This window comes from Archocentrus centrarchus, chromosome 8 (genome assembly GCF_007364275.1).
Source record: "Archocentrus centrarchus isolate MPI-CPG fArcCen1 chromosome 8, fArcCen1, whole genome shotgun sequence".
Taxonomy (NCBI): Eukaryota; Metazoa; Chordata; class Actinopteri; order Cichliformes; family Cichlidae; genus Archocentrus; species Archocentrus centrarchus.
The window spans coordinates 17,080,158-17,091,709 of NC_044353.1; the positions used below are offsets into that span (position 1 = coordinate 17,080,158).

The following is an 11,552-nucleotide window of genomic DNA, read 5'->3' on the forward strand; positions in this document are numbered from 1 at the left end:
TCTGGCCCTGAGAGTTCAGACACACTGTAACCTAATAGATAAAAGCTGCAAATGCACACAAAGCACAATGGAAATGATTCAGGGGAGACAATCTCATGATGGAACAGCTGTGGATTGCACTGAGCCATGCTGAAAAGCAGTGAAGGATTTTTTAGTGTCGTGAGGGAGAAAATGATGCACAGCAATGTGTGTTCTAACTGCAAGATTCATACAATACTGTAGTTACATGTGTGCCACTTTAGCAGTTTGAGTTTTTTCCAGATTGCAGTGCATTTGACCTCTTGGGTCCACCGTGCAATCTGCTCATTTTACTCTGGAAAAAGTTTAGATCAAAAATATGAATGAATATACATTATTGCATGAATGTTTTACAAACATTTATTAAAGCACATTGTTGAACGATTTACTGATAGCTTTAGTATAACAGGAAGTGCTTTTGGTAAACAAGACTAGATGAAATCAGACCTACTGTGGACTGCATGTTCAAGCAAGTTTTTTTTACTTTCCGAATCAGATTTTCCTGGAATTTATTTTCTGAAGAGGCCAAGTGATGCAGGTAAAATATGAAGGTAGCGATTTCAGGAAAAGTGTAATGGTACAGTGAAAGAAATGTTTTCAATTGCAGCAGAAAAGATAAAGCCCAGAATTTAGACTGTTTTGAAACACAATGATTTTTTTTTTTCCTCCATTTTATTTTTCTTTGACCCTGTTGCGTTCTTGCAAGCTAATTAGTTGGTTATGTGAGCACAGTATAAAAAATGTTAAATTCGTCAGTGTAGCCTTGTTATCCCAGAAAGTTGATTCTGGTCAATTTGAATGCAGCATTTTTTAGTGGGAGTCTCACTGCTGACTGCAGTTTTTCTCAGCTTTAAAAACAGTACAGCTAAATATCAGCCAAAACTAGCACCATTACCTGAGCCGTGAGCTCAGTTTTGTGATGGTGATGAGTACTACTCATAGAAAGCTGAGGAAGCTTCACAAAAATAAGAGGATATTTGACCACTCTTCTTGGCAAAATTGGTATAATTCATTTAAACTGGTTGGTTTCCCTGCAGATTTTAAGTGCACTCCACAATTTTTCAGGACTTCAGGTCAAGGCTTTGGGAAGGCCATTCCAGAAGCTTAATGTTAGTCTGCTTTTTCCTTTCTAAAACCAGTTTTGATGTGTGTTTGGGATCACTGACCTGTTGGAACACTCAACTGTATACAAGTTTCAACCATCTACCTGTTGATTTGAGGAGAATTGGCATTGGTCTCCTCCGTCATAATTCTGTTCACTTTGTGCAATGTACCAGTATCACAGGCAGCAAAAGAGTTGTTCAGAAATAGCTCCAAGAGGCCCTCCCAACTTGAGTAATTCTACAGTTTTCCTAAGATCTTCACTGACTTTCTTAGACTCCCATTTCTTCAGCAAGCCAGTACTTGCTGAGGTTGCTTTGGTTGCTAGCAGGACCAGCTTGTCTGTAAACGCTTGTCTTTTACTCTTTGGGGTGTAGTGAAACTTGAAAAAGTGCAAAGCAAACCAGAAACAGAGAATGTTTACCTTCAGTGTGAAAAATTGTGCCTCACTGCTGCAACCAACACATTTCACAAAAGGTGTAACTTTTACTTTGAAGGCAAACAGTATTCATTTCTGCTTTTCACAATTTTGCTGCCACTCGACAGGTAGTTAACAAGTGTTTGCAGAACAGAGCACACATGTAAAGAAAGCTCTTAAAATATGTGGTTATCCCAACTGGGCTTTCATTAAATCAGTGAAGATGCACAATAAATGGAGGTCTAATGAAGGACAAATGGAACAACAATGTCATCCCTGTGTTGCAGGTTTGTCAGAGAAACTCACTTTTCTCTAAGCATGACATCCCGGCATGCTTCAGACCCAGCCACACCCTAAAACAAAACCTGGTTTATCCCAAGGACAAAAGCCAAGCCAAGTTTGTTTATAAAGCACTTAAATCACTGACAAAAGTGCTGTGCATACAACACATCAGGACAAGAAAAGATCAAATTTAAAACAGTAATTTAAAAAAATGTACATAGATAAAATAAAATAAATAACAATAAAATACACAGTTTGTCCTAAAAAATAAGTAAATAAAATCAAAACAAAACAGCAGCTCATACTAGTAAAAGGTCAAATGAAAAAGATAGGTCTTAAGAGCAGATTTAAAATTGCCAGTGACGAGGCCTGCTTAATGCCTCATGGCAATGAATTCCAGAGTTTAGGAGCTGCCACAGCAAAGGCTCTGTCTCCTCTGAGCCTCCGCTGTGTCCTCGGCACATCAAGGTGCAGTTGGTCAGCTGATCTGAGTGACCGGGAAGGAGTATGCAAGTGCAGCAACTCGGAGAGATAAGTTGTGGCAAGGCCATGTAATGACCTAAAAACAAATAAAAGAACTTTAAAATGGACTCTAAAATGGACGGGCAAACTCACAAAATTCCCAAAAGCAAAGTAAGCAACTTACTGTGTGCCATAAACTCTCTGAATGGCTCTGCTCCAACTCTCCTGAGCTCCAGCCGCACCCTATCACAGTCATTTTCAGAGATTATACTACAAGGAGAGGGAGCAAAAGAAAACTAACAAATTTCATTATTTCTATGATTTATTGTGGTTTTACATGGACAGCAGCACTGTAGCTGAATGTTCTATAGTTCAAGATTACGTATTTAGATGCTATTGAAAAGTTAATAGATACAAGAGCAAAACAAAAGAAAATATGAGAAAGTCTACAAAGGAAATACAGAAATTTAGATACGCGAATTTGCAAAAGAAGCCATTTTTCATGCTGCAATAAACAAGGTTCAGCAGGTCTTCAGGTTGTTGACAAAGTCCTCTCCAAAGTAGATCATCTGCTTCAGTGCACTCAGTATCAGTGTGTCAATGTTGTCATCTATGTGAATTTCTGAGTGGTAGTTCTTCACGGGAAAGATGCAGTACAGTGGAATACCCAGTGAAACAGTCACTTTCTCCATCTACATTTTGAAAAGTTTAACATTTGTTAACATTTACTTGAAATATGAAACTGTCATTTAAAAATATTCCAGCTTAAATATGAAGTCTCTACAACTTCAAAAAATTACCAACAGAAAAGTACCTGCTCCTTCAGGTATGAGCTCTTATACACATTTCTTATATCTGCTTTGACTTCTGGACAGGCTTCATCAATATGGGTAAGAATTGCCATTTGGGGAATCCCTGTCAATACACAGAAGATCCCAGTTAAAAATGATGTTTGTCAGGTTATTTAATTCAATCTGAATCTATCCTATAAACCTATGACCCTTACCCATGTCACTGGCTGCAAGTCTGACATCCCTCATTTTTCGAATTATTTCATCACTCAGGATATTTACTGTGCTGGCACAAATCACACAAACCAGAACATGAACTTTGTCATTTAGAGTGGGCCCTTCATTGTAGTCACGATCATCCTCAGATAATGGACATTCACCTCTGAACTGGAAAACAAAAAGTAATTAATTAAAAAATTATAGGGATATGATTCTCATTTACACTGATCAAGGATGACATTATGACAACCTGCCTAATATTGTTTTGGTCCCCCTTTTACTCCCAAAACAGCCCTGACCCACTGACAAGGTGGGGCCTCCATGGATTGGACTTGTTTGCCAGGACATCCAATAGATGCTTGATTGGATTGAGATCTGGGGAGTTTGGAGTCCAAGTCAACTCCTCAAACTCATTGGGGTGGCTGTGGCTCAGGAGGTAGAGCAGGTCATCTACTATATATGGCAGGGCACGTTATCCTACTGAAAGAGGCCACAGTCATCAGGGAATACCGTTTCCATGAAAAGGTGTACATGGTCTGCAACAATGCTTAAGTAGGTGGTAACATCCACATGGATGGCAGGATCCAAGCTCTCCCAGCAGAACATTACCCAAGGCATCACACCGCCTTCACCAGAACTGCCTTTTTCCCATAGTGCATTCTGGTGTCAGGTGTTCCTCAGGTACGCAATGCACAAAAGTGCGCTGTGTATTCTGATGCCTTTCTATCAGAACCAGCACAAACTTTTTTAGCAATTTGAGCTAAATTAGCTTGTCTGTTGGATTGGATCCCATATGCCAGCCTTCACTCCCCCATACATCAATGAGTCTTAGCCACCCATGACCCTGTCGCTGGTTCATACATGTTCCTTCCTTGGACCACTTTTGATAGCTACTGACCACAGCATGCCAGGAACACCTCAAACTCGCTCAAATCGTTACGCTGCCCATTTTTCCTGCTTCTTACATCAAATCTTATCTGCTCCCTAATATATTCCACCCACTAATAGGTGCCATGATGAACAGATAATCATTGTTATCCACTTCACCTGTCATAATGTTATGTCTGGTTGATGTATATACAGTACCAGTCGAAGGTTTGGACACACTTTTTGTACTGTACATGCAGTGGGCTATTTGCCGGGGTAATGAGAGGGATTTCCACCTGGTTTTCATGTTCCTGCCTCTGCTAAATTACTTTTATCCCTGGTAGGAATAAAAATGCATCCCCCTTTTATACACAATTGGTAAATGGACTAGTTCTTATATAGCACTTTTTTACTTTAACTGAACACTCAAAGTGCTTATACAGCATGTTTGCATTCACCCATTCATACAAGCACCTCCATGTGTAACTAAGTGAAGTGCTTACTGTCTACCATTCACACACATTCATACTCCAACGCTTGCGTCGGAGAGCAACTCAGGGTTCAGCATCTTGCCCAAGAATACTTTGGCATGCAGCCCAGAGCAGCCAGGAATCAAACCACCAACCTTCCAATTAGTAGGTGACCTGCTCTACCTCCTGAGCCATAGCCACCCCAAACAGAGTATGCAAAAAAGACCCTAAAGATAGATTGTGTTGTTGTGCCTTAAACTTAATTAAGTCATTATACCTTGTAACCATCCTTCACATGTCCCTTCATGGCCAATTTGATGTCTCCCACCCCAGCTCCTCCTTCTGTGTTCTTCTGAAGGCCCATAATGTCAGTGAAGACAAAAGGATAAAACATTTCTGGTCTGGTCACGTAGAAGCAGTCGTGGCTGTGGTCTGCCATGCTAGAACAGACCACAGGCTAGGAGCGCTGTAGTGGAAAGACAAGTGGAGCTTGGTTCTGTGTGCTGTGTTGCTACAAGTTGCAGAACTTTTGCTTAACAAACTGCATGAAATACATGAGCTTGGTTAAAGCACACTGAGAATTAACACATACTTTTTTCGTGAAGCTGGTCCCAGAAATTGCATCTGCCAAAGCTCGACTGGTCATTCTGCCTTGTGAAAGAGCGTCAACGGAGTTGATGAAGCTGGACTTGCCAGCACCAGTGGGTCCATGGAGAAGAATTCTGAGGTGCTGGAGGTCATTTTTATGAGGCTGGTAATTCTTTATGTACTGCAGATCATTCTCTTTACCACTGTTCAAAGAAGAATATTTATGATGTTAATGCCAAAGAAGCTGAATTTTATGGTCAGTGATGCAGATGTTTTGTGGTTGCAGTGCAGATGCACAGCGGTGAGACTAGGCAGGATGTTGGTGACAGCAAGAAGAACATTAAATGAAGCTGACAACATCTGATTATTGCAAGGAGATGACTCATGAGGTTTTATTATACGACAACAAAAAGCATTAACTAAAACAAAGTTTATTTATGACACACAAGTTCACAATGTGCCTTGCATCAAGAAGAAATCAAATAAAACAATAAAACAATACAGTTACATGAACAAAATAAGGTCAGACACATAAACTAGATTGCCAGAAGTATTTGCTCATCTGCCTTCACACGCATATGAACTTGAGTGACATCCCAATTTACAATCCAGAGGTCTTAACATGATGTTGGCCCACCCCTCCCAGCTATAACAGCTTCAACTCTTCTGGGAAGGCTTTCCACAAGGTTTAGGAGTGTTCATGGGAATGTTTGACCATTCCTCCAGAAGCACATTTGTCACTGATGAGAAGGTCTTACATGCAATTCAATTCAATTCAATTTTATTTATATAGCGCCAAATCACAACAAACAGTTGCCTCAAGGTGCTTTGTATTGTGAGTAAAGACCCTACAATAATACAGAGAAAACCCAACAGTCAAAACGACCCCCTATGAGCAAGCACTTGGCAACAGTGGGAAGGAAACCTCCCTTTTAACAGGAAGAAACCTCCAGCAGAACCAGGCTCAGAGAGGGGCAGTCATCTGCCGCAACCGGTTGGGCTGAGGGGAGAGAAAAGAGATGCTGTGGAAGAGAGCCAGAGATTAATAACAATTAATGATTACATGCAGAGTGGAGCATAAACAAAGTAAATAAGGTGAATGAGAAGAAACAGTGTATTATGTGAACCCCCCCAGCAGACTAGGCCTATAGCAGCATAACTAAGAGATGGTTCAGGGTCACCTGATCCAGCCCTAACTATAAGCTTTAACATAAAGGAAAGTTTTAAGCCTAATCTTAAAAATAGAGAGGGTGTCTGTCTCCCGAATCCAAGCTGGAAGCTGGTTCCACAGAAGAGGCGCCTGAAAGCTGAAGGCTCTGCCTCCCATTCTACTCTTTAAGTATCCTAGGAACCACAAGTAAGCCAGTATGCCAGTATGCCACAAGTAAGCCAGTATACACACATGGTCAATAACAAGCCAGTGTGAGCGGACCAGATCTGAGGTGTGTCCCGCACAGCAAGTAGACCCAGTAACATGCTGCATAAAACTAAACAAAAACAATATTCAAAACTTCAGATGCAGTGGAACAAACCACTTCATCAAAGATCACTGCGAGTCCACCACCATGACCAGAAAGCCGCAGCATGCTGACAATAGAGCAATCTGCTGGACAGAGTTCCTTCACATAAACTCTGAATCAAGCTGCCAGGTCTCAGTTATAAACATAAAATCCAAGTTCTCCCTACTAAAAAGATAACTGAGGAGAAATCATTTTTTTAATGGAGTGAGCACCAATGCGGGCCATTCTGACAAACTGTGCCAGCAGTCTCACAGATAAAGCTGCAGGTAATCAGCACAGGTGTTGAGCATGCATGACCCTTCTCTGCTTACCTCACCCTCGGTCAGGGGAAAATAATTGGAACATATCATATCATCAGATCATATCATATTCCACAGGTAATATATGTGTAAGGATGTCATTCATTGCCAAACTCCAAAATGTGTCCCCACCCAGGATAACATCCAAACATAATAAACTAAAACAACATAGCAAAATAAATAATGCTTCAGTGGAAGGGCAGCACAGCCACCGGACTAAAACAAGCGAGGGTTTGTTCAGTCAACACCTTACAGTAAGTAAACCATCACTCACCCCACCAAAAAAAAAAAAAAACTTTGATGAATCAATTTTAAAATCATTCTCCTCACATACTTGGTCTTAAATAATCAGGCCCCATCTTATCTTAAAGACCTCATAGTACCATTTCACCTGCTCTTCTCCCTGTATACCAACTGCTGCACCTCTGACCACCAGTCTGTCAAGCTTATTAAGTTTGCAGACGACATGACTCTCATCGGACTCATCTCAGACGGGGACGAGTCGGCCTACAGGATGGAGGTCAAACGTCTGGTGTCCTGGTGCAGCCACAATAACCTGGTGTTGAACGCCCAGAAGACAGTGGAGATTATAGTGGACTTTAGGAAGCACACAGCCCCTCTACCCTCCATCATCCTGACTGACACCCCCATCACCACAGTGGACTCTTTTCGCTTCCTGGGAACTACCATCACCCAGGACCTCAAGTGGGAGCCCACCATCACCTCTGTTGTCAAAAAGGCCCAGCAGAGGATGTACTTCCTGCGGCAGTTGAAGAAATTCAACTTGCCAGCAAGGACCATGGTGCAGTTCTATACTGCCATCATTGAGTCCATCCTCACCTCCTCCATCACTGTGTGGTACGCTGGAGCCACCACTAGGGACAAACAGAGACTACAGCGCGTTGTGCACTCTGCTGAGAAGGTGATTGGCTGTAACCTCCCATCTCTCCAGGACCTGTACACCTCCAGGACACTGGGGCGTGCAGGTCGGATCACAGCCGACCACTCTCACCCTGGGCACAGACTTTTTGACCCTCTCCCCTCAGGCAGGAGGCTACGGTCCATACGGACCAGAACCTCCCGCCATAAGAACAGTTTCTTCCCCTCTGCTGTTGGACTCATGAACAATTACCCTAAGACTGTTACCACCACCCTCCACAAACGCTGATGACCCTATGTCTATGCACCTGTCTGATTGCACTGATGTACATATTAGTGGAATATAGTCTACATTCTTTTATCTTTTAATTAGTCTCTGCACTGTATATTTTGTAATTTTGTAATATTGTGCTATAGTTATAGCTCTAATATCTCTGTATATTTGCAATTTGTATACTTGTATATTGTCTTATAGTTTTTATACTTATTTGTTTTTTTTCTGTAAGCACGAAGTACCGCAGCAATTTCCTAATGCTGTGAACCTGTTCACCCATATGGCAATAAAACCTTCTGATTCTGATTATGATTCTGATTCAGTAGAGCACATTGCTCTCAGACTGCTGGCTTACTTGTGGTTCCAAGGGTATCAGAGCCACCAGCTCCCAGGTAGGATTGGGGAGACATTCTATTTTTAAGATGAGGCTTAAAAACTTTCCTTTTTGATCAAGCCCACAATTAGGGCTGGATCAGGTGACCCTGAACCCTCCTTGCAATAGGACTAAGCTGCTGGGAGGGGGGGTCCCATGATGCACTGTGTTTCTTTTCATTCAACTCTTTTCACTCTGTGTTTATAAACCATTTTGAATTTAATCATTAATTATTAATCTCTGGCTCTCTTCCACAGCATGTCTTTTGTCCTGTCTGGCCCTTATTCCACACCTTTGGCATTTCTTTGAATTGGGATTCTCCCAGCTTCCAGACAGCAATGGATGCAGAGGAACGACAGAAAAACGGACACGGTGCAGCAGGAAGTCATTCCCATAACAATCCTGATGGAGTCAGATTTGCAGCAAGGTATGTTGATCATAGATTAAAAACAGCAGAGACATGTGCAGACAGAAATATAGATAATATAAGAAGTACAAACAAAGCAAAAACACAAATATGACACAGAGGCAGAGCAGCAACAGAGGCAGAGGCAGATCATCAAACACTCACTCCCACTGTATTTTCCTCCATTCTTCACTTAAAACTGAAAATTGCACAGAAATAAACAAAGAAAACAAACATAAATTATATATTTTAAGAAAGCAATAATTGAGAATTATCAGTTGTTTCTGGTTATTCTTGTTTCAGTTTTAGCTTTGTTGTGTTATGTTTTATCTTACTCTTTGGAGTGTTAACAGGTCGAGACTTTTGTCCTCCCATAGCTAAAAAAAAAAAGTACAGCACAATATTACATCAAATACAGATGAATAAAAAGCATTTAGAACAAGACAAGGCAATACTTAGACTCCTCCAATTAAAAAAAACTAAGTGATTAAAAAATTAATTTAAGGAAAGATGTTTTTTCAAGAAAAAAAATAGTTATTGTGCTTGAAAAGCAGTGTAAGCATGCAAAAAATATTCATTGTTCCCATATTATCACAATGATCATCTGTCATTGATTATATTAATGAATACACACTTTAGTTTCACATTACCATAAATTATGACATTTGCTGACAGGTATCATAAATAATCCTTACCTGGAAAACTTGCACCCAAATATCTTTTTCTGTTGCGTATGCCTTTAGATGCTCTGTTAAAACTGAAGAGAAAAAAAAAACACTTTTGAGTCCAGAAAGCAGAAGCGATGGCTGCCATTGTGTTGCAAGCTACAGTGAGGCAACACGGTGAGACAGCCTCAAGCTATGTAAAAACCACTAAGTCAGTAAAGGCAAACTGCCACTGTAGTGGCAACAAACCTGGCGCACAAATGCAGCCCCAGCCAGTCCTTAAATGCACAGTCTTAATGAGAAGCTAAAGGAGAGATGCTGAGGAGACCACTAGAGCTGTTAACTCCAGCCTTGCTATCGGTTACAACTTTTGTGAGAGCAAGCCTTGTCTTACCTATGAACAATGCACTTTGTCTTTATTCAACAGTTGGATATATAAACCAGATAAAATCAGTCACAAAGCAGGTTCCGCACTGAAAACCAGCTTGCAATTACTTTGTTTGCTAGCAGGACCAACTACCTATACTCAGCATTTTCTCTATGAGCTGCAGTGAAACTTGAAAAAGTGCAAAGCAAACCAGAAACAGAGAATGTTCACCTTGGGTGTAAATCGTGTGCCTTACTGCTGCAATCAACACATTTTAAATGGTGCAACTTTTTCCAGTTTTGCTTTTTTTTTTTTAGTTTCACTACCACTCAGCAATAGTTGGCAAGTGTTTGGAGAAAAGTTGACGTCTTCTATACAAACAATGACCACAGCAATCTGCTAGCAATCAAAGCAACTACAAAGAGGTTTTCAGTGCAGCACTGACCAATTTCACACTAGAAAATGCCAGCAGGAACTCGCCACAGGTGTTTACCAGATAGTTGCCGACTAGTTTCCAAGACTATGCAACTGAGACCTTAGTGTACAAGGAGGAAGAAAATCATGGAGCGGTTCATTACTATCAGGCTGTCCTGGCTATGCTAAAGCTTCCTGAAAAGCCTTCAGCTGATCCACAGCCTTCTGAGGGCTAGAGTCAGTACTCTAGCCCTCAGCTAAGTGTCTGCCAATGTCAGCCAAGCAGCCAGAGTCTGATCTTTACCAGGTAACAAAGGCAGTGATGAGTAGGCATTGTTGTTGAACTGTAGCATCCATGTCTACCTGTGTATGTCTCTACAGTAGAATCGCTGCCTCTTTGGGTTGTTTTCAACTTTGCGTTGTGTTGTCAGCTTCGTGTTTAAACTTGAACACTAAAAGAAACGTGTGGTAAACATACCACCTGGGACAACCAGTCATTGCTGCAACTCTCTGAGTTGCTCTGCTCCAGCTCTCCTGAGCTCAAACCACACCAACCACACATCACAATCATGTTAAGACTATATTACAGGAAAAAGAAGCAAAAAAAAAAATTTAAGAATCCATCCATTCAGTTTCTTTTGCTTATTCAGTGTGGGGTCGTGGAAATCGCAGCCTAAGCCCAGAAACCTAGACTTCCCTCTCCCCAGCCCCCTCTTCCAGCTTATCCAGGTGAACACCGGGGTGAGGCATTCCCAGGCCAGCCAAGAGATATAATCCCTCCAGTGTGTCCTCAGTCTGCCCCGGGACCTCCTCCAAGTAGGACATCTGTCTCAACTGGCTCCTTTCATTGTGGAGGAGTAGCAGCTCTACTTTGAGCCCCTCTTGGATAACTGCATTTTTCATCTTTTCTCTAAGGGAGGGGCCAGCCATCCTACGGAGAAAGCTAATTTCCACCACTTGTATCTATGATGTCATTCTTTGGTCACGACCCAAGCTTGTGACCATAGTTGAGGGTGGAGACATCAGGATCACCTGATCCATCCCAAATTATAAAACATAGAGTGAACTGAAAATCCAGATCATAGAAAAACACAGAATATCAATGATAACAAAGCAGAACTCAAAAAACTAAACACAAA

The 11,552-nt window shown here is 41.4% G+C and overlaps 1 protein-coding gene across 1 annotated transcript; it reads right to left on the reverse strand.

The window, feature by feature from the left end:
- Positions 1 to 1,946: 1,946 nt before the first annotated feature.
- LOC115784058 (interferon-induced protein 44-like) lies at positions 1,947 to 9,696 on the reverse strand. The gene is made up of 9 exons (XM_030735120.1): positions 9,663 to 9,696; positions 9,303 to 9,344; positions 9,133 to 9,166; positions 5,221 to 5,419; positions 4,906 to 5,094; positions 3,288 to 3,459; positions 3,096 to 3,196; positions 2,466 to 2,973; positions 1,947 to 2,378 (listed from the first exon to the last, which is right to left on the reverse strand). Exons 5-8 carry the CDS (start codon positions 5,065 to 5,067, stop codon positions 2,803 to 2,805), a joined length of 606 nt encoding a protein of 201 aa, XP_030590980.1. The 5' UTR covers positions 5,068 to 5,094; positions 5,221 to 5,419; positions 9,133 to 9,166; positions 9,303 to 9,344; positions 9,663 to 9,696; the 3' UTR covers positions 1,947 to 2,378; positions 2,466 to 2,802.
- Positions 9,697 to 11,552: the final 1,856 nt, after the last annotated feature.

Bases quoted from the DNA above. Each gene is read 5' to 3' on its own strand.
- LOC115784058 (XM_030735120.1), bottom strand. From the start codon at position 5,067: ATGGCAGACCACAGCCACGACTGCTTCTACGTGACCAGACCAGAAATG. The intron at 3,460-4,905 runs GTATAATGACTT...TTTGTTTTCCAG, and splicing joins ATGTGAAGGATGGTTACAAG to TTCAGAGGTGAATGTCCATT. The intron at 3,197-3,287 runs GTAAGGGTCATA...GTGTATTGACAG, and splicing joins ACTTGCAGCCAGTGACATGG to GGATTCCCCAAATGGCAATT.